This window comes from Lonchura striata, chromosome 3 (assembly GCF_046129695.1).
Source record: "Lonchura striata isolate bLonStr1 chromosome 3, bLonStr1.mat, whole genome shotgun sequence".
In the NCBI taxonomy this organism is placed as follows: domain Eukaryota; kingdom Metazoa; phylum Chordata; class Aves; order Passeriformes; family Estrildidae; genus Lonchura; species Lonchura striata.
In genome coordinates, this window is record NC_134605.1 from 27012 (window position 1) to 49856 (window position 22845).

The 22845-nt window shown below is 50.7% G+C and overlaps 1 protein-coding gene across 2 annotated transcripts in view; it reads right to left on the reverse strand.

The window, feature by feature from the left end:
• The window catches only part of SLC8A1 (solute carrier family 8 member A1), a 110770-nt gene that overhangs the window by 14139 nt on the left and 73786 nt on the right, over window positions 1–22845 (reverse strand). Inside the window, exons 3-6 of one of the 2 annotated variants that reach the window (XM_031504207.2) lie at window positions 8590–8693; window positions 5752–5769; window positions 4071–4201; window positions 3314–3413 (exon numbers count right to left, since the gene is read on the reverse strand). In XM_031504207.2, the coding sequence (XP_031360067.1) occupies window positions 3314–3413; window positions 4071–4201; window positions 5752–5769; window positions 8590–8693 (353 nt within the window). Of the gene's footprint in view, window positions 1–3313; window positions 3414–4070; window positions 4202–5751; window positions 5770–8589; window positions 8694–9025; window positions 9133–22845 lie in introns of both variants that reach the window. The other variant, XM_021538614.2, reaches the window with a different exon arrangement.

A 22845-nucleotide genomic window follows, 5' to 3' on the forward strand; every position in this document is an offset into this window, starting at 1 on the left:
GGCCTTTCCTTGCCCTTTTACACAGCACAGAGACACACCCCAGAGGCAATGGTTTAAAAAAACAACCTGCACTTCAGAAAATGCAGAACCTCGTGCCAGCACCACTGCCTGAGTTTAACCATCAGATGCGTTCTGGGACTTAGCTCCTGCTCAAGAGCTCAAGTGGGAAGAAACCAACCTCGTGCTGGCTGGAGCTGACTGGGTCAGGCAAACCCACCGAGAGCAAGGCCTGCCTCGTGGAGACTCCCACAGGGAAGCCCCTTCTGACTGCTCTGAGCTGCTCTCCACAAGTGCCTGCAATTGCTTCCAGCTCTCTGGAAAGGCAGCCAACTTTCATGGCTGCTGAGCTGCTCTGGTGCTTCACCTTACCTCTGCTGCAAACAGGGATCAGGTAATGGATTTCTGCCTGCCTTAATGCCCCCCTGCTCAATCACTGCTGGCTGTCCTTGTCCTTCCCTGCTGCATTTCCCTGCCCCTTCACATGTTTCTCTATAAGCTCTGGTTGCCTGTTCCTTGATGTCTGGTCTCTCCTGGCTCAGTGGGGACTCCCTTTCCTGCTCCAGGCATCCTCACTTGTCTCTGCAAAACCACTTGGCATCCAGCCTACAGGGCGTCCCACGGTGGGGGTGACCCCACCAGGGAGCCCACTGGGGCTGGTGACCCCTTGCCTGAGTCCTGCAGCTCTGAGGAGCTGTCTGGAGAGCCTGCTGGCCAGCCTGTGCCTCGGGCAGGCTGCATGGCAAACATGGGGCTTCCCCAGCCTGGCGCAGTGCACAACATCCCTGCTGTGGCAGAGTCAAAAACTCCTCCTGCTCACGCTGGAACCACTCCCAGACTTGAAGGGGAGGTGACACTTTTCCAACTAAGTCAGTGGGAGATTTCCTGCTGCCCTTAAGAAACAAGGATGAGTTTCTAAGTCATGAATGTTCGGGATTCCAAGGCCACTGTAAGTCTTTTTAAAGACATCCCTTGCATTTTGTCTGGTGATTTTCCACGTCTTTGATGCTTTTTGTTTTCCCACCAAGGATGTGGACCACCAGGTATCCCTGCATGGCTGCTGCAAGAACTCCTTAGCAATGGCAAGATGCAAGCTTGGGAACTTCAAACTCACTATGGCAGAAACAGTAGCTAATCAGCGTCATTATTTTGGTAGATATAAATACCCATTCCTGTGCATTGTTGTGAGGATAAGGAAGAGTTTTCCAGTCTGGAAAGTCTATGTTGGCCTGTGTTTTCCTGCAACGTGCAAAGGCTGCTAATGGCAGGATACACCATGCTGTGCTCATGCTGTAATTCTGCAGCAGGTATTTCAATCCTCTGCCAAGCTCAGGGTGCCATCAGGACTGCTATGGACCTGAATCTTTACAGAGATGATGAAACAGACTGAAAAATGATCATGAGTGCCACTGCCATAACACCCATCCAGATCTGCCTAGTATTTTGTTAAGCAGCCACGATGTCTCTCTTTTGAAGGGCTGGCCAGATCTTGTGGAGGTGACTTGAAACTCAGAGTGGCCTTGGGTGGTGACCCGGGGGTGCATTCAGAAAGAGGCCTGCAAGCCCCAGAGTGTTTTTGCTGTGGAAGAAAGTTTAAAGCTTTTGGGTACAGACTAAAAGAGCTGAGTGACAGGCTCTGGACAGCCCAGAACGGCCCAACACAGCGTGGCACAGCCTTGCCTGCACCTGCACTGCCTTTCCACAGACCTCACCTTCTGCTGCTCCACCGCCCTGCAAACACTGCCCTGAGCTGATCCTTGTGGGGAAATGGGGGTTTGATGTTTCTTTTCTCAGCTGGGATTTCACCTGGTATCCAGCATGAGCTGTGGGGAAAAAACTCAAACCCAGCCTCCAGTGTTTAAGGCATATTAACTTATCTGGCACAAAGCCTGAGGAGCTAAAGCCTGGGTACCTCCAGAGCTCAAACTACTACTGAGATCCACAACTGCAAGGGACAGCTCATGTCCACCAAAATACATCCCATTTATTAAATGCTTGTTAATCTTCTGTTAGCTCTGATCATAGCTGTATATTCAAGACATGGGGGCACAGGGTTTCCACATAACTGCAGTCTTTATGTGGGTCACAGAAATGGCATCCAACCATCAGTGACTATCTTTGCTTTAACATGGGATGCAATTACATAATTGGCTCTGGCATAGATTAGTTTAGCCATATTAGCTACGAAACCTGCAGCAAGGATTGTCTTGCATGATAAGTTCAGGCTGAATCCAAAATAATGGGAGGCTCTTGCCTGGAGGCTCTGAGAAGAGCTGTGCTACAAGAGGAGGGATCACAGTCTGAGGAGGAAGCTGCTGCACAGTGTCCTGCCCTTGTTTTCCAGAGGCAGAGGGTAAATGGTACTGCCATCATTTTTAATTCCATGGTGCTTGGCAGAGGTTACCTTGTATGGCAGAGTTAGAGGTAGGAGGCTGAGCACTCCCCCATGCATTTCAGTGCACAATTAGCCAGATGAGAGGTAATTGTCTTCCCCAGGGATTTAAATTAAGCTGGTTGATTTTGCCCTCATGTGTGCACACACAGCCTAGGCTGGGCTGTGAGGTCGTAACATCCAGCCAGAAGTAATAGTGTTTCCAGCTGTTAAAAAAACATCTGGAGGAGATTTTTCTTCCTTCTTCCACATATATGGGAATGATAAAATATCCTGTACTGGTAAACACGGCACTGGCACCTGCGAGAACGGTACCACAAGGCATTTGAGGGAAAGGCAATTCTCCAAGGGAGGGAAGGTAAGATCACACAGGATCTGGTTCAACCACAGATACGATGTGCTGCTGCAGCTATTGGGCTGCAGCCCAATCCTCCAGCCACAGCTGGCTGTGGCAGCAGGAGTTCCAGAAAGCAGGGCGTGTCAAGGGAAAATTTGGGCGCACAGTGAGGCTTTGCACCCTCACTACTGCGTTGTCCTCACCACAGAGGTACAGGGAGAACCAGGGAAGGGGAGCACTGTTGCTTCACACCAGCCTCATTTATGCCACTCTGAATTTCCACACTGCGCTCACCTCCCAGATCTCTCCCACTGAACTGACTTTTTCCCCTCTGCCGTCTGCTGCCAGCCAAGGTGTTGCTCTGCCTGGTGCTACAGACACGCTTCACGCAGAAGGTTTCCTACACACGAGGCAAAGTGCTCTCACAAAAGGCTTTAATCAGCTGCCTTGTTTATGCAGACGCTGTAAATAACTCTGCCACCTGCTCTGCCTCCTGCTGCTCCACTACAGTCTGCGCTGCTGATGCAGCCAAGCCGAGCTGCGAGCGAGGGTGATCGTAATTCACCTGAGCTGTGGCCCAAACTCACCCGCGCTGACAGTAATGGCCTCAATGAACTGCTCCCTCCAGCTGTTTGTGCCAACCACCAGGGCCAGGTTCGTCTTCTTAATGAGCTTGTCCACCGTGTTCTGTGGATGGAGAGGCAGAGCAGAGAATCAGGGGCTGCAGATACTGGGCTAAAGCCCACCAGTGCCACTGCTTATGGCCACGTGTTTATGGAACAAGCTCAGCAGGTTTTAAGCTCAAGAGACCCAAATGTAAGTACTTGCAATTTCTTTGGCTGCTGCTAAAAAAGACCTTTGGAAACCTGCTCATGGATGGGAGTTTGAACCATCTCAGAGCCACAGTAAGGATGGCCTGTTACAGTTTTATACTACAGAAAAATTGAAAAGATAATGAAATGGCCAGTTTTCAGCTCTTGGCCTGGCCTGTGCATTCAGGGCAGCTGAGCTGCACAAGCATTACTTGCATTTGGGGTTATCAGCCCTTTGCACTGGGAGTGCCAGGCTTGGGGCTCACTCAAGGCTCCTGTGAGTAGGACCAGCGTGCAGAACTCACTGTGAGAACAGGGTCACGTTTTAAAGCAACCTGCAGCATTTGGGACCTCAGTTCCTGTTTCGTGTGTGATTCCATGCACTGCCTCGCTTTGCCCCAGTACCATCAGCATGTGCCTCCCAGTGCTCCCTCCTCTACACCTTCCTACAGATATCCTCCCTCCTCTGCAGCTGCCCTAACAAAAGCAGTATGGTGGGGGGAAGAACAGGGCTGCAGGATGTGAACAGTACCTTGAACTCGTAGGATTCCTCAATGATGATCTCGAGTTTGGTGTGCTCCCCCAGGACTGGGCGCCCCATCTCTGCGATCCGGCGCTCTTCCTCCTCCTTGCTGGTCAGCGGCTGCTTTTCTTCATTCTCCTCTGCAAAGCAAAGAGCCCGGGGGTGAACCAGGCCCAGCTGGTCGCTCTGGGTCTGGCTCCTGTCAGAGGGGGGGGTCAGGAGGCCTCTGGGTGGGAGCGTGAGCGACAGAACAGCGGAGAAGGAGTTCATGGAGCAACAGACAAAGAGAGTTGCATGAAATGCTACCAAGATCTTGGTCTGCAACTCATCCAGCAACTCATCCAGGAGGAGTCCTGCTCATCCTGGGGCTGGGGAATAGCTTATTGCTTGGTAATTGCTGCCTGTCCCACGGGGCTGCTGGGAAAGGGAAAGATCAGCACTAAGGCTGCTCCATTCCCCAACTCCAGGCCTGCACTGAGGTACAGTCAGGGCAGTTCCACCAGCCTGTCACAGCAAGAGAGCTCTGACAGCAGCCCCTGGGCTGAGCACAGATGAAATCTTGGCTCTGCCTCCCTCCGAGCAGGGCTTTGCCTTGGAGAGGGGGCTGGCAGCCAATGCCTGCTGTGATGGCGGGGCTGGAGGGAAGAGCACAGATGTAAGAAGCCATCCACAGGCCAATGCCTGGCTCCAAACCCTAAAAGAGGAAGCAGCACTCTCTAAAAGAGGGACTACAAGACCAGTGAAGCAGGTCTGCAGCGCCACTGCCATCTGTGCAACCTCTAGAGCATGGGGACTACAGGCAGCACGCCCTTTGTCACTGTCCCTTGTGCAGACCCCAGTGAACTCCCTTCCAGTCCACCTGAGCGATGGGCAGAAGAACATCAGGGCTAAAAAGGACTGGAGTTAATCTGTCAGCAGGCACACACCCAGTCAGCCCACAGGAGACCGACATGGTGCCACACCACAGGTACCTTGGATGGAGACCACGGTGCAAGGAAGAGGATGATCTCTAGCCTGGACCTTCCTGAAGACAGGTTTGCCTATTAAAGTGATCAGCAGGAGATCAGCAGGGGGTCTGCACACACTCTACCAGCTGTCCCCGTGCAGTTAGTAAACTCCATTCTTATGTCACACGGGGTTAGTGCTGCTCCCTTGCTGGCTGCCCCTTGTCTGCTCAGGTGGCACGGAGTTGAGGGAAAGCCCTTCTCCTCCTGCAGGCCAAAGAGACCCACCTTAGAGCCTCCTAAATCTGAATTTATGTTTCCAGGGCTCCTGAGGAGCAATGTGTGGGACCCAGGACCTTCTCATGCCGTGTTGTTCGGCTGAAGGAGGGAAGCTGGGCTGGCTCACGCCAGAGGAGCCAGCCCTGAGTGCAGGGCGGGGACACCTGGGCCAAACGAAGAAGCCCACCCTGCTCCAAGACATGGAGAGGGGTTGTGGTGGCTTCGGGGGTGACAGTCACCCTCCCCAAGGCGGGTTAGGCGTGTGTGGCAGGCAGAGCACTCTGTGAGAGGACACGGTGTTAACGGGACCGGCCGTCCAGGCGCGGCTCAGAGCCTTCTTACCCTTCCAGAGTTTCCCTCCAGGACAGAACAAAAGCAAAGAGAAAGACCAAGAGGAAAGAGCAGGGTGAGCATATGGCCATTTAGAGAAAGGAACAGGGGGACAGGGGAAGAGTACAAATCCATACCTGTGATGGTGAAGCCACCTAGATGAAACCAAAAATGAGAAAAACGGGGAGAGAGAGAGAGAATAAATGAGGATTAGCATTTGCACATCAACACGGACATGGTGGCCCTTCCCTGCCCCACTGTGGACATGGGGTCTGCTCCCCACCACACACCCCAGGGACAGTGTGGGGAGACCTGAACACAGGCTTTTCAACCCACATCTGCAAGCTGCCACCCCTTGTGTCTGATATATGCTGTGGAAGGGGTGAAGCCTGCCCTGGGGCTACGGGTGCGTGAGGAACCAGGGTGCCCACTGCCCACCTGCCCCATCCTGGAGGTGGCCAGCAAGGAAACTCAAAGGCTGTTTAGGCTCTAAGTCTCCCCAAGGCAGGAGGCAAAGTTCGTACTGTCGCTTCAAAAAGGATTGGCCAACTTTCCTGCCAGCTACAAGCATCCCTCAGTTGCCAGGAAATCCTGTTTTGCCACTCCAGTTTAGAGGTGATGGATTCATTTGTGTGGCACAGGTTTGTATCTCAGGGTGCTGGCAAGTTTACTCTGCCTGTAACAGCACCACCCCCCCAAAAATGCTCCTTGCACCACCTCTACGTATTGGTGACTTTGGGGCTCTACTCTAAGAAAAGATGGGGCATTAGGTACCTGAGCTCACTTAAACAGTGCTGACCACCCTAAAAGAGAATGCTGTGAGCAAAGAAAAACATCAAGCAAAATCGATTGTCCTCCAACGATAGGCAAACCAGAAAAATGGAAAGGAAAAATGAATGCGCTTACCAAGCTCATTCAACAACAGGGCTGTGAAGGAGACAGAGACAAACACAGAAGAAGAAAAGTAAATGAAAAATGAAATCAAAAGGGATATCCATAGAAAGACACCAGATCCCAGGGCACAGATTTCAGATCTGTAAAGCTGCAGGATACCATTATTGTTGAGAAAAAGACGCTAAACAGAAATGTTTCATGGGATTGTGGATTTAAAATAAAAACCACTGCAAACATGGGGTGGATATGGGATTAAAAGACACACTTCAAAAAATTCATTTTTCCCCTTTGAATTGTATGTGCAAGATCTTCCATTGGTCTCAGAGGCAGTTCTGCCCCGGGGGGGGGACACAAGATGTCCCATGTGCAGCAGCTACTGGCTTTGACCTCCTCCAGCTGCCTGATGGGAGCAATGGCTCCGGCAGCAGCTGCGCTTTTGGCACAGAAAACGAGACAAGAAAAGTCTGTGGCAAGGCTTGGCTCAAGGGTCTTGTTGCTCAACATTTTAGATCTCCAAAATGAAAGAAAAAACCTCTCCCTTAGTGCCCTGGTGGATCTTGGGCCCCACCACAGCCCAGGGGTGGCATTTCAGAGATGCCCTTGTGTCTCTGAGCATGCTGCTCCTCCTGCCTCGCTGCTTCTTGTACCAAACCAAGTACAAGGAAACAAGTTTAAAAGAAAAGAAAAAAAATTAAAATTGCATGGCCAAAGCAGCAAATAGCTGCTTTAAACAGTCCTTTAAGTTTTGTCTTGCCTTCCACTTAGCAAGCTGGCAAGCCTGATCTTCTCTCAGGTTTCCCCAGTTATCTTAGTGACCAGGAAGATAAGAAACTTTTTTCCTTTTCTTTTTATTTTTAGACAAAAATTTCAGCTGGGATCTCCAGAGCTGGTTTTAAAACCTTGGATCTGGAGAGCACGTTTGCTCCTGCTGGACTTGCAAGGCTGAGCCCACACTGGCCCCTGTGGGCAAGGCTGGAGCTGCTGAGTTGAGTCGTCCATGTGTAACTTCATCCTGGCTGCACTGTCCATGCTCCACAGATGCCACCAGCTCCATTTAATGACACAGACCCCACCTGCAGTGCCTGAGTCATGCCAGTGTCTGATTTTTTAGCCCAGCTTTTGTTAGGCAGTCACCTCCAGCAGGGAAGCTGATGGAGGGGACAATGCAGCTGACTTAGCGCCTGAGCTGAAGAGGAACGTGGCATGTTCCCACTCAGTGTGGGGACCACTGAGGGCCCTCTCTGTTCTATCAAATAAATATTACAGCCTAACGCCTGCTGGAGGGAGAGCTGATGTCCCAGAAACTAGAAAGCAGCTCCACAGCAGACAGACCAAATCTTCTGCAAAGGTTTTAATAATGGCCCCTCTCTTAAATAACTCTAAAAGTGCTTCTTGCTCAGCCACCAGTAGTGTGCCATGAATCCTCATTTAATTTTCTAGCAGAAAAAAAAACCCATGGGAAAATGGGTGAACTCTGTCTTTTTGGAAAGTTTGGCATTTGGTTTAGAAATGTGATGAAAGAGGAAATTGTTTTTATTATTCCTATGAGAAGCTATTATCCAACGCAGAGCCATGAAACTTCATTGGAGCATAACCTGATTTACCTAAACTGATTGCATCTCATGATATTACCTACTTGGGCTGTGATTTTTGTCTATTTTCGGATCCTAGTGCCAGTATAAAAAGGCTAAAATTACTGCTCTGGCCATGCATTTTATCTCAAGTGAAAGCTGTTTTATCTTCTGATAAAAATGATGCAGCGTTGCCCTTTCCACTTGTCGAGGCCGGATGTTCTCTCTGATTAAATGAAGAGCAGCGGGGGCAGCGCTCCCAAAATGTCTCTGGGGGCTGGGGACGCTCCCAATCCCTGCCAGGAGCACTCCTCGCTCCCTGGGGTGGGATGGAGTCCTCTCCAAACCAAAGAGGAAAGAAAACAGAGCAAAAAGGTGCAGTGGCCAAGCTTCAGAGGAGGGAGGGCAAAACGGCCAGGAGCCAGAGCACGAGGAGAAAGGAGTGTGAGAGTAGGGAGACACAGAGAAAGCGGCAGCGCCTCGAGAGCTGCTCTGGGCTTACTCTCACACCTTTCACTCCTCGTCGTAGCCACACCGGGTCCCCAAGCACAAGGAAGAAACTGCACTCTTTCTCATACTCCTCACGGTCAAGTACCCTAAGGGTAATGAATTTCCTGTGGGAACACAAGACAAAGGCAAACACATGATTGGCGTCGCACGCGCATGCAGGTCACGTCCGCCGGGTGCTGTGGTGACAGAGATGGTTGGCTGGGGACAGGGGCTGCACATCCCCCCTGGGGCATATGGGCAAGGGCAGGAGCATCCTCACCACCTGGCCGAGCTGTGCCCTGCTGCCTGGGACAGGCTGTGCTGGGGGACGGGAGTGGCCTTGCTCCTGCCCTTTTCCATAGGCACCGGGGATGTGAGCTGGTGTTGCAGGTGCCAGACATGAGTGAGCCAGACAGGGACACACAGGCGGGGCTCAGCCCCGGAGCACAGCCCCCACCTTTCTTCTCACTCATCTCCACCAGCCGGGGCTCCCCGATCTCTAGGTAGAAGGTCTTGTTTTTCTCATACTCCTCATCATCTATCACCTTGATTGATATCGTTTTGCTGGAACAGAGAAGAAGAAATAGAGATTCAAGAGTAAGGAGGGGAAAGGGAGGAGGAGAAACAGGGAGCAGAACAGGAGAAGAAAAAGAAGGTAGAGGAGGAAGGTGAAAAGAGCAGGAAAAGGGGGCTGTGGACAGAAAACAGTGGCTTTGGTGGCACAGGCTGGAGGGACAGCACAGTCAAAAGCAAAGGGCAGGAGCCAACGGGCCAAGCTTGCCTCAGGATGGGCACCAGCAGCCTGCAGGTGCCATCCTCACTGGCATGGCCAGGCTGGGCCAAACTTCCCCAGAGGTGTCTTGGCAGGACATGTCCCTTTCCAAAAACCTGTGGTATAGATCAGCCCCTTGGCAGCTGGCACACGTTGCACGGGCACAAGCACTGGGAACCAGCACAGACCAAGCCCCTGGAAGCATGATGCACTGCTCAAGCTTGGGCATGGAAGAGGCTCTGTCTCCCCAGGCTCTGCAGATTCATGATCAACGCCATGATCAGCTGCTCAGTTTGGGCTTTGGAGGCTCTGATTTATGAGCTTGAAAGGGATGCTGGAGTTAGGATTTTTTCTGTGAAGGGAATGCAAAGGAAAAATAGCCTTTCTTGTTAGGGTGGGCACCTGGAAAGCTTCACTGACAGTGGGATTTTACTTCTTAAATTTTACTTTCCAAGCAGCACACCCTTTCCCAAGCCTTCCAGGTTTAGTCCTCTCCCCCTAGAGAGCTGAGCAGCAATGCCCTCCCACATCCCCCAGGGGTTGCTGAATTTGCCCCTGGGAACATCATCAGGACAGGTCTGAAGGCAGAGTCACTGCTCACAGCACAACCACAAGCACACACCACAGAAGCTGAAAGCCTCACAGGAGTCCGCAGCCACTAGGAGAGAGATTTGCTCCTTGAGCCACCCAATGATGTAAAAATTGCTCTTCCAGAGGAAGAAAACTAGCACAGAGGTGTTTCAGCTCTTTTCAGGGACTCACAGAAGCAGCTGGCTTGAAAGCTGCTCACCAGGAGGTGACCAAACCTGGGGTACAAACATGGGGTGGTGAACCTGTGCTCCTCTGGTGCTTCCTACAGTGCAAAGCCATTGCAAAGACAACACAGACAGAAATCCAATGGCCTCTGCTCCTCCTGGAGGCTCTGCTCACTGTCCTGGCACTGCTGTGGGACAGGACCTCCTCCTGGCTCTCATCTTAACCCAGACAAATAACAGCACCAACCAAAAAGCCCAGGCAGTGATTGTAGTCCTGTGTTTGCTTCTGGCTGGGTCTGCTTTCCCCCTGCACTCACCTGCCAGCCCTGCCCTCCTGTGAATGCTTTTACCTGAGCCAGTTTTCCCACTGCTCCCTCCCTGCCCAAGCCTGGTGCTCAGTCCTTCGAAGAAATGTTTCCCAGCCCACCCCTGGCTCCTCTGCACTTGCCATGAGCACCCAGCACAGCCTGAAGCAGCCCCAAGGCTGCTCCAAGATACGATGAAGGAGGTTCTGCTGCTCCTGGCAGGTCCCAGCACTGAAAACCCAAACATGGAAGAAAGCCACGCTCTAGGGGAGTGAAACTGAGGCCACGCTGCTGTGATTTCTGGCATTCTCCTCTCCCTGCACATCTGCACTGCCACCCAGAGCCCCTCTGTTAAGCTGACAAGTACTTGGCAGCAGAGGCAACATTTTCTACTCATTCAGGGTAAACACCTCAAGCACTCGGAGGAACAGCCAGGATGATTTCTTGTGCTGTTTGCTGTGACTCAGAAGTGTATTAAGTTTGCCCTTCATGCTTTTAATGAAACCATTTACTCAAGAGCAAGTGATGGCTGTGAAAAGTGTAACAATGCAGCACGGCTCAGTGTAATTGTATTTTATAATTAATATCTGTAATAATTTGTTCAGTTTGTAATTATTGCTGCAATAGGTTTGTACGTAGGACAAATGGTTTCCGAGCAGGCAGTGGATCTTGCTTTGCATTGTTGAGTTAGGGGAAATTATCATGTATTAAAAAAACTAATGAAGGATATAAAAATGCTCTCAGTTAAGCTTTCAAAGAGAACCTGACAGAATTACCAGAATGGCACAATTTCAGAAACATTACTAACAAAATCAATAATTTTCCTGACAGCTCCCATTAAAATGTACACTGCATCCTGGCCTAATGCAGGACCCCCCCCCCCCCCCCTCTCCCAGGAAAGTTAATTAAGAGAGGTGCCTTCTTAAATTCTGATGAGACATCAGAGACATCAAGACATAAACTTCCTATGGGTGTACTCTGGCTTGTCATGTGTGGCACTCCTCAAAGGCCCACAAAATAATTCTCCCTTACAAAAATAAATCTGTGTGCCAATAAAAAAAAAAAGAAAAAAGAAAAAAGAAAACCTCTGATGCTTAGATACAGCAGCAATAGGACTTCACAGAATAAAGCAGAATAACTGGACTTGAAGTGCCACTGCCAGGAGGTGGTGGTGTTATGCAGTTTTCCAAGTGATCATTCCAGGGTGTGAGCAAGTGCCCTGTGTTGGGTAGACTTGTGTGCTGCTGCTGCTGTTTCTGCTGCACAATGCTGCTGGGAAAATGGAAAATGGATAGGCAGAACAAATGGAAAGTCTGCTCTCTGGGTGGATTTCCAATCAGCAAAAATTGCTGAGGCAAATTTGTCCCTGGGATGAGACTGCAATCCTGGAGGAAAGGATTACCTCCTAATGGTGTTTGAGAAACAGCAAGGATGTGAAAATGACACAGGCTATTGTTAGAGCATGCCTGATCTCCATCACACCGATGTACAATGGCAAAAGCAGGACAGGAAGAGAAGCAAAGCTTAGAGCAAAATGCCAGCTGGGAAAGGCACCCTGAGAACAATCCCAGGAGTGTGCAGGGCCAGGTGCCTATGTCATGAGCTACAACAGTCTGGCACAGGGTGACAGGAGCAGGACAGAGATCAGCAGCAAAATATTTCTCTATGAGTATCTTTTTGACCACAGGAGAGAAAATGAGTGCAGCACGGGTCGAAGATATCGGATCTGGAACTGCCAGCTCTCCTGTCTGCACTGGCCTTTTCCCTCAAGGGATCAGATGGCATCAGGAATGATTGGTGAGGATCTCCATGAACCTTTGCATTCCTTTTGAACCCAAATATCTGCACAGTCGTGACACACCTATGGAAATCCTGAGTATATCTGCAAAAATCTTGCCATTCCCCATCTACAGGGCACTGCTTAGCTCATGGAAATGGCAGAAATCCCTCTCCTGGCTCAGACAAGCAACCAGTATTGCAAGGACCACGGGAACCTGGAGGGCATCAGCAGCCAGCTCTGGAAAGATTCAGGCAGGACATGCTGGAGGACAGGGGACATCATCCAGGCCCCTTCCTGGCAGGGCCAGATCTCCAGGAGCAGAGGTGCCACAAGCCTAGCACTCACTGCCTCAGCTCTCTTTCGGAACCACGGCCACGCCGGAGCTGGAACAGCCAAGAAGTTCTGCACACAGACAGCAGTGGTGTCTCCAGTGGGCCAGGAAAACAGCAAACACACAACCAGCTGTCAGGGCAGTCAGTGACAAGCTTGCCCAGGAGAAGGTGGCACGCTGCTGCTGTCTGCACAGACACTTGTTCCTGAATCAACAGAGGGAATGATGCACTTCTGCAGCTTGTCACCCAGCCAGCTTCCCCTGATTGCCCAGGAGAGCCACAGGAGTACCTTGGAGGATGTTCAGCTGCAGATTCACAGCTACAATATCCAGGCTGGGCAGCCAGGAGTGGCTGTGCTGCCTAAGCCTGGTGCTGCCAGCCCTGACGTCCCAAGAGACCAGCACTTCCCACGCAAGAGGGCCATCAGTTTCGGTGAGGGAATAGCCAAGAGGGACACGTGTTCTGGAGGTGACATTGCAAAGCCACATCCATCAGTGCTGCCTGTCCTAGCATGAGCTCCCAGACTCCAACAGAGCCCTGCCACATTGATTTCTCACACGTCTGCCTGTCAGCCCAGTCATCTAATTAGCTGAACTTAGAGCTTGCCATGAGAGAGGGCACGTGGCTTGGGAAGCTCCCAGGCTCACACAGCTCACTGGGCAGTGCCTGTGCAGAGGGGCTTTGGGGCAAGAAAACTCCCAAATCATCATCATCATTATCATCATCATCATCATCATCATCATCACCACCACCTGAGCCAGAGGGCAGGGCCACATGACAGTGAGGAGCCTGGACCAGACCCCTGGGCATGGTTGGAACCAACCTCCAAGAGCAGCTTTCCTGCTCAAATTCCCAACAGATACTCGGGGAAGGAAGTTGCCTGTTGCTGGGAAGAAAAGGAGGTGAAGAAAAGGGAGCTTTTCTTTCATCAGTTGACAACAAAATTGCACCTTATGGTGAGGAGGTGGCAGACTCAAGTACAGAGAGACACCCAGGTCCATGGTGGAGGTGTTTGTCCCAGCCCCAGGATGTGTGTGTGCGGTGGGGGACACAGGGGAGGGCAACGTGACACCTGCTCAACCAGCACAGGGACAAACCTTCCTGAGGGACAGAAGAGGGGCAAATTATTTCACACCAGATTATGTGAAAGACCTCGTGCCACACGTGCTTTGAGCTGTTCAGCAGTGATCTCTTGCAGAGGAGAGGGTTCATCAGGGTTTCTGTCCCTGCCATGGGTTCCCATCTGTGTAAGATGTCCCATGAGTCACCCATGCAGGATCCTTTGCCAAAACAAGCCCTGCTGACACAAAATGTCTGTACTTAATGAAAATTTTGCCTGCAGCGCACTGCAAACATGACAGGGAGGGAAAAGGAAAACCTGCCTGAAACGAAGCATGACGCATGCTTTGGGAAGTATGGATGTGAGCTGATCTGATGTGGCAGCTTGGATTGCTGGCCCAGCAGCCCGGTTTGCTGGCCCAGCAGCCCAGGTCTGCATGGGGCTTCACACTCCAGTGCCTCCCAAAAGCATTGAGCAAACCAGCCTGGACACCACAAACAAGGGGAGGGGGAAGTGGAAACGGTCCCTCTGTACCTTCCCCCCACCTCTGAGCAAAAATTCATCTGGCTACCCTCATTTTCTTGCATGCCCTCCACCTCTTTCCCCAGGGTCTCCTGAATCAGTCAGACCGCAGGGCTGTGTTGTCATTTCCATGTCTGTATAAAGCAGCTGCTCCCCTGGCCTCGGGATGTGCTGAGTTTAAATGACAACATACGGCTCAAATACGTAACGCCGTCCTGCTCCAGAGCATCGCTACCAGAAAATCCTGGAAAAAGATCCAGCCTGCTCCTCCTTGGCCTGGCACAAACACAAGGCAGGAGAGGTGGTCTGCAGAGACAGGAAGACTGAGGGCTGCTGCTGCTCGAATAGCTGGGAGCTGACAGGCACAGCTGATGCTCAGTGTCTCAGAAAATACTTTTTAGGAGCAACGATTGCCAGGTAAGATGATTTCACATGCCAGACTGAATGCTGCTTGACTCTCCTCCTAGGAAGACCATATTGAGAAGGATTTGTCAGATCAGAAATGTTTTTCTGGCGAATCCTCAATGTTTGCTCTGATGTGACTGTGAATTCTGTGCTCTGACTAATGCACTTCTTCATCCATCTGCCAGTGTCGTATCTTGCAAGGGACCAGCTGGATGAAGATGAATGAGACTCTCTTGATCTGCCCCAAACCAGTGCCTGAGCCTTCGGTCACGCTTAAATGTTTCCACAGCTGTGACTCCTCTTCCATGGCTCTGGATGTGGGGGCACCAGGACAAAGCTGTTTTCCTGCTTTTCCCCAGTCTCCTTGCCATGCATGTCTAGTGATTGTGATCCACAGCCCTGGCAGCTCCCAGAGTGGCTGCTGAGGCAGGATCCCTGAGGGATCAAACAGGAGAGACCCACCTAGAGCAGTGTCTGCAGCTCCAAGGACAGCTTGCACAGAGTGCAATACCACTGACGACTAGGAGGGAAAACACATTTGATGTGAATTTGATCAAAAACACCCCCAGCAGCAATTACTTAAGGTACCTCGGAAAGCTGACAGAGTAGAAATAACTTCTCCCCTGGCTGTGCACAGCCCGGTCCATGCCAGCTGAAAACTGCATTAGTCCTGAAAAATCCAGCCTGTGCTGCAAGCAAGGGATTGACTGCCCAGGGCTCAGCCCAGCCCAGCATCCTTGCTCGGTGTAACAGCCTGCAAATCCCACTTCTAAGCCTACAGGGTTAAGAGCCAAATCTGGCACTTCCCCCTAGTCTGCCTCTCTGGGATTTTCTCTTGACTGACCTGGCTGGGCAGTCAGGCTGTGGGTAGTCCAGGCAGGTAAATAAGGAGACAGAAACTTGGCACACAATTGCTTCTTGCACCCAAATACACATCCAGCTTTTCTTTGCAGCCAGGTTCCCCCTCATGACAATAATTGCTTTCACCTTTCAAATAAATATCAGTTGCTCTTTCCCATGTGCACCTGGATAGTTGCCATGACAATGCTCCTCAAACAGAAGATATCACTCTTATTTATATGTCTTTTGGCCTCCACAGAATGAATTTCAATGAGCAACTGCCAGCAAAAAAGGGCATTTCTGCAGTTCTGTAAATCATTTAGCAAACTATGCTGAGTTAAACCTGACTAAACAAAACAGTGGGGACCACCAGAAATGATAGGTCAATGTCTAAAAGCATGGCTTCAGCATCAGGAATCAGGATTCAGGGAAGCCCAAAATATATGTGCTGTGCATGAACTGCTCCAGCACTGCCACTACAGCAAGACTTTGTAGCAATCCTTACAGTGCTCCCCTCCCAGGGAAGGCACATTTCAATTCCTGCTTGCCTGGGTTTCCAGGCAAAGGAGATTTTCCCTTCTTATTTGGGAAGACACTTGATAAGGAGTCTTGATTGTGCCCTGGCAGAGCTGACAGCCAGCTCTGCTGCTGGAAAAGCAGCTGTACATGGGAAAAGAAGAAGATGAGAAATGCTCAGTGACAGCAGAGGGCATGCCACAAAAGTTCAAACAGCAAACATCAATACAGAAAGTGCAGGTCTGCTTTCAAGAGCAGTATCCATTGTCATTTCAGCTCCATGATCAGCCAGGCATGAGTCTGACTCCTCTTATTTGATGTCCCCAAAGATCAGGCCCTGCTTTTCCAGACCCTCCTCTGACACGCTTGGCGTGGTGAGGCAGCAGCAGGATCTAAGGCTCCTGATGGAGTGGCAGGAATAAACACTTGGCCATCTCTGCATTTATCACCCCTTGCCCAGTGAAGGATGCGAGGGACGGATTTCAAGACTTGGACAGCAGACTCACACTGAACTTTCATTAGAAGTTGTCAGTTACCTCTGCCAGGGGTCTAGGGAGGCTCAAGTGGAATGCTCACAATTTAGCATTTTAAGTGACTGGATGCAGAGTTCACCCCTGGTCCAGACTCCCTTTGGCAAGTCCCCCGTGCTGGGACAGTGTCAGAGGTTACCTGATAGTATAAAAGCCATGGAGTGTCTGGGTACCAGCACAGAAATGCTGCCATTATACAGGCTTGGAAGGTCAGGGGTGCTCGTTTCTGAAGACCAACACCCAAGCTGAGAGCTACACCCCAGTGCCTTGTTTGCTGTCACTATGCCACAAGGAAGGCCCTGCGAGGGAGGTGATGCAGATCCTGCATTCTTCCTTTCCATCAAGGGATAAGGACAGCAAGCTCACACAATGCCCCACAAAGCATTCAGCCATCCCCAGAGAGGGGCTGCTGCTGGGACAATGCTGCCTTAAGCAGGGACACTGCCTGGACCATTAAGTCAACAGATGACCCCAAAATCTCAAGTCTGCACTAAAGGTGCTGCTTTGTGTATTCACACTGCTATTTTTATCCTCTGGGGATGGCTCTGGCCAAGGAAAAGCATGTGCTAGGGTTGAGTACCAGCAGTGGGGTTCTTTGTCTCCAGCCCAGCAAATCTTCAGACAGCTTGGTAGTTGTTTGGTTTGTTGTTTGTTCCCCCCATCTTTTTCAATGACTTCCATCTCCAGAGCTGAGATGAAAAAAGTGTATCAGCTGAGATGTGATTCTTCCCCTGCCTTTTCAAACACCTCCAGGTCTTTAGGAATTGCCAGGGTTAATGCCCTTACCTCACAGAAACTGCTCCAAAAAAGACTGAAGGACCCCAGTATCCTCAGGCAGTTGCTAAAAATATGCAGGGCTGTGAGACCTGGGTAGAGGGTGCGGCCACAGCAAGGAGCCATTCCCTGCCCCTGCTGAAGGGTTTTGCCACTCTGGTGGCTGCAGCATCCTGACAAGAGCCATTCCAGCGGAGCTTCCCTGCTGCTGGACACTCTGGAGGTCAGGAGCAGGTAGGCAGCTTCAAGAGTCACCATTCACCCTGTGACTGACACACCACCTGTTTACTGCCAAATAAACTGTCATGAAATACATCCCTGTCAGCTGAAACTCTGTGCACAAAAACCCTTTGAAAGAGACACCAGATATCCTGATGTCCCCAGTGATCTGTGGGGTTAAAGCCTGTGGTGGGAACAAAAAAGCAAACACAGGTTTGCCAAGGATCCCTCCCAGCGCCGAGATAGGCAGGAAACCAACCCGATGAGGAGCGTGAAAAAACTCTGCTTCTGTCTCCAGTTACCAAGGAGATTGTTCAAACAAAGCTAAAATAAGAGGAACCAAGTGGCCAAGAGAAACGTGAGAGTGGAAGAGCCACTTGAACGCTTGGTGATGGCTTTGCTGGGCAAGGTGCCTGCGATGGGCTCAGCCTTGGCCAGCACCTCTCCCTCCCTTCCCAGGGGAAAAGGGCCATAGCTTGGTTTGCAGGTGCCTGTGTGGAGATGGCCAAGAACTTTTAAAAGTGGCTTTTAAAAAGAGCTTTTAAAATACAGAAAAGTCCCTGCCCGCAGAGGCTTCAGCCATATGCCAGCTCCAGCACTTGATGGTCTCAGCCTGGACCTGTGTGTTCAGGTTCTTAGAGGAGATGTCCCTGTGGTAGCAAACTAAATCCAGCTGTGTCTGGGGCTGAAAATTCCACCCTTTGTGGCCAGCTCAGCAACTCCAGTGTCTGTCTACAAGATCAGAGGGCTGGCAGATACATGGAACATGGGAAGAAATAATCCTACTGCAGAGCCCCACGAACACACACATGCTGGATTTGCTCCTGTAACAGTCACAGGATCACAGAAACATTTAGGCTGGAGAAGACACCTAAGATCATCAAGATGCACCATTAAAGGTCAGAAGACAAGCCCCACCAGACTGTATGTGACGACAGGGCTTTCTCCACCCCTCCTCATGCCGGGGCTGCACAGGGGCTGCCTCAGGTCCAGCTGCACATTTCTCTTGTGCTGGGAACTGCAGATGTTACATGGAAGTGACAATTCCCACACAAACCCCGGAGCCTGTGAGCTGCTTTCCATCCCTCTGCAACCTAAGTTGAGACAAGGAGAGGGAAAAGTTCCCAGATGCTGTTTCTCCAGCAGATCCTCCTATCCTACACATGCTCATCCGGATGCCTGATGCAGTCAAAGGCTGTGAGTTAAAGGCAGTGCCTGCTGTTGAGCCTGCCCACGACTTTCCACTATTTTAGAGTCTGTCTCAGCTGCTTGGTGCTTTGCCAGACTTTAGACATTCAGAATGAAACTTTCCATGTAGAGTGGCCACTGCTGAGAGAGTAATGAAAAGCCCCACCGTCTCAGCTTCGGGAAAAAAAAGAAATGCTGCTCTGCCCATGCAAACATTTTTTTCCCCCAAACACTATATTGAGTAATTCTCTCTTCCTTATGCTTTGCTGCAGAGGGCAAAACTTAGCAGAAGGATCTCTCTCTAGTGCTCAGGATGTGCCAATTTGCTTAAATTAGACCAAGTCCTAAGACTCTAAAAACTTGCAAAATGCGTAGGCTTCTTCAAACTGGCAGCTCAAAGTCTTGGAAGATTTAATCTGCTCTGGAAATGCTCCATTCTTTCCCAGTGCCAAACCTGCTTTTGCACAGGCTGTGCCCTCAGCAGGGCTTTTCCTGTGCCTGGGAGCTGCAGGGGAGCTGGGAGCTCTGACAGCAGCAGGAAAGCTGGCTGGCCTGGGCACCCATGGCAGGGGCAACCACGGGGCCTGAGAAATTCCACAACCATGCCTCCCCTCCTCCTCCTCCTCCTCCTCCTCCTCCTTTGCTGCTGGCCTCTGAGCTACGAATGTCTCCAGGCACATGGACTCTGCATCTCAGACCTTGCATCCCTGCTGCAAGGATGACAGGCTCTCTGCAGTGTTCTTAGCAGCTTGTGGAGGTAAATGATGAAGCTTGCTAGGACACAGACGTAGCCCCCTCATTCTCAGCCTGGGATCTGCAGGGGATGGTTCTCCTTTTCTGCCCATCCTGATCCTGAGATGGACTTAGTGAGCCAGGGCTGCTGGGGAAAGCTGGAGTTTGGCTCTGTCCAAAGTGCTTGGCTGTGCTGTGTTGTCTGGCTGCAGGTGCAGGGATGCTACCAAAAATCCCTGCTGCTCCTGGGGAGGGCAATTCAATCAGAAGACTTAGAAGGATTTAAAGCACAAAGAAGTGGAAAGGCACCTCAGTACTGTGCTTGGGAGTTTCTCCCTGGTGTGGGCCTGGTGGGAACCACTGGGATGGTTTAGGAGCTGTTGGGTGCAAGGAAGGCAGGAGGGAGGCCAAGGGAAAAGTGGTTTCCCAAAGAGTCCTCCCAGTGCAAAGCTGGGGAGGGGGAGAGAGAGAGATAAAAGCAAAGCTAGGCTGAGCTGCCTTTGGCTCCAGAAAGTCTCCCTGGTGATGGCAACTGCAGTATTGCAAAAGTAGCTTTTAAGAAGTGCTCTAAAGACACTGTCAGGATTCAAGGAAACCACAGTAAAGTGTAGTAAGAGGAAACCAAATTGACCAAAACAACCAGCCAGGAAATACAAGCTGTCTTTTGTATCTTGCCCCTTTTCCTCTCTGAAACTCATTTGCTTTTCCTTCAAGCATGGACAAGTGCTGTTGTGGGGCTATTAATGCTTTCAAAGAAGAGAATGAAATCTCAGCTGGAGACTCCATTCAAAGACAGGCTGAGGTGCCCTTCCAAATGCTCTGCAGTGCAGCCCCCCTGCTGTCATTCACCACATCAATTCACATCCTCTCATCATGATACCTAGTTTCCCACTGACTATCAGGATGTTGAACTGACCATGAGCCTATTTATTTGCTACAGTCAGGTAGGGATCCTCTAGTAGCCACACACAGTTAAATTTTATTTTCTCACCAGTGTTCACATTTTAAAGCTATTTAGGGCTCAAGCACGGGGGGTGAGGGTTCCTGGCCACGTGCTGGAATGTGATGGGCCAGAAGCTGCAAGAGCACCCAAAGACTCAGCCTGTGGTACCACAGCTGCAAAATGAGTGGGACCCCAACCAGAGCTGAAGAGAGCCCATATAATCCAGCCAAATTTCCCCCTGCTTCGATCTGCAGCATGTTTTGAGTGCATTACTGCATTCCAGAATGAACAGGAAAGTCTCAGCAGCAGCAAGGAGGGGATGAGCCTCCAGGGGAGCTCTGAGTGGGGCAGCACCAGCAGAGCCGGGGTGAGCCCAGCTCTGCGTGCACGGGGCTCGAGCCTGGCTGAGCCTAAGCCCAGGGCAGCTGCAGCAGCCTTGGGGCCCTCCCTGGAAGTGCCATTTGCTGCTGTTTCCCCGGGGAACCTTCGCAGGGCACATTAGCAAAAGTCTCTAATTTCATTGGCACTACTCAGGGAAGATGTCATGGCACGGAAAAAAGAAAAACCCCAAAACCATAAGAATTTGGAATGCTGCTGCGTGCATTTTCTGAGAGAGGTTTTCAGTTTGCTGCCTCCTTTTCTGAGAGCTAGAAAATGTATCAAAGAACATATTGGGGTGGTTTTTTGTTGTGTGTTTTTTTAATGTTTTGTTTATTTGATTTTTTTTTTTAAAGAACCCTCTAGCAATGGTCTTTATTGTTTTCCAATTCATAGCTGCCAGAGAGCCTGGAGGATTATTCTGCACAGAGCTATAAATGATGCCCCATATTAATGATTGCTTTCTCTGATCTTTGGAGGAAAATTCCAGAGTGACTCGTGAAGATGAGATTTCCATTTCTACATCTCAAATAAACAGCTGCTATGTCAAAATCCTAGAAATAGGCAGAAAAACATGTCTCCCAGCTCCCAGAAACCCAGATAAAAACGCCCAAGGAATACTGCAAGTGGACAACGATTTACGTGCAGTGGGCCCTGGCAGGAAAGCAGCGAACAGAAATGATTTCCAGCTGAAGAGCAGAGAACCCTGCACCACATCCTTGGGCAAGGGGCACACCACAGCCTTTTCAGGGGGCAGAAAATGCCACCCTTTCCCACCTGAAGCAGCTGTGCCATGATAAACACCCGAGGGAGGCTGGTTTGGACGATGAAGACGGTGAGATTTACCTCTGATGTGTGGAAGATTTGGGTACGGGCACGGATTGCTCGGGTTTGCCGTGGGGCAGAGGCACCGACACCTCAGCCCAGTGACTGCCCTGGTACTCAGCTGGGTGTGCCCACAAGCAGCAGGGCCATGCACACTCGGTGGGCACACACACACTGGCACAGCCCAGGCCCCCGGCACTGCAGCTCCCTCCCGGCTGCCTGGGGCTGCTTTGCCTCTGCCAGCCGGAGCAGCCCCGCTCCCTCCCGCAGTCCCTGCCCAGCAGCCAGGCACAGGCAAGGCTTGGCTCTCCTGCACCCCCGTGAGCCCCGTGTGTGCAGGAGGGCAGTGCCACAGGCAGCACAAACCTGTTTGCTGACGTGGTGCCACTTACACACACCACCAGCTCTGTCCCTTATTAGGTCTCCTCTACCCACTCTATTATTGATCGTTTTCCCAAACTGCAGGGAAAGCCAAGAGCTAATCAGGACAAGTAATTTTTGTGCTGGCACCCTTCACCCACCAGCACACCATGGGGATGCACTGGGTGCCAGGGGAGCCAGAATTTCCATTCCAGGGCTGTTACGAGCTCTAGAAAAATCAGCAATATCCAGGCAAATCAGGACCAGCTGTGCAAGCTGCAGCTGTGGGGGAAAATTTGACAAGCCTGTAGGGCTTCCCCTTTTCCAGCATGTTGATAGCTACAGGAAACAGACACTTTTTAAAGTTTTCACAACCTGGTTTCAGGAGGACCCATCAGCCTTACTAAATATAATACTTTACTCTGTGAGGCATTATTTATTTATTTCTCTTGGCCATGCTGTCCCCACAAAGCTGCCTGGAAGTGAGGAAACTTGGCCTCACTGCATTTCAGAGTGAAGCAACGCTCTGGATCTGCAAGCCAAAGGAAAACAGGAGTCAAGTTAAAAATATGCACATATTTTTGTGCATATATATTTACGATTATTCTTTGTGGCAAGGGTTTGGTATTTTTTGCTTCTGACAGAACTTTGCAGGAAGGCCCTGGCAAACAAGAGAAAGAAGGCTGGGAAGTGAAGGATGCGCAAGGCCTGTTTGAGCTGTTTGTAGCTGCTTGTTTAATAAAGCTCTTTGCACAAGATCCATGAGTTGATGCACCCAAACTAGGTGCCCCCAGATTTGGTGAGTGCATTCAGGTGCCAGTTGATTTCCCACTCTCACCACACTGTTTACTTCAGCTACATGCTTGGATCACAAGCAGGCTTGTCCAGCTCCTCCACGTGCACATTAAGAGTGCCCAAATGCCTCAGAGGAAAGGAAAATGACTGACTTTGGAACTGGCTGTGCACACCAGCCATTTGCACCAATTTGCATGAAATTTGCATTTCATCACTAATCACTACTCAAATGTGCAGAAAATATGG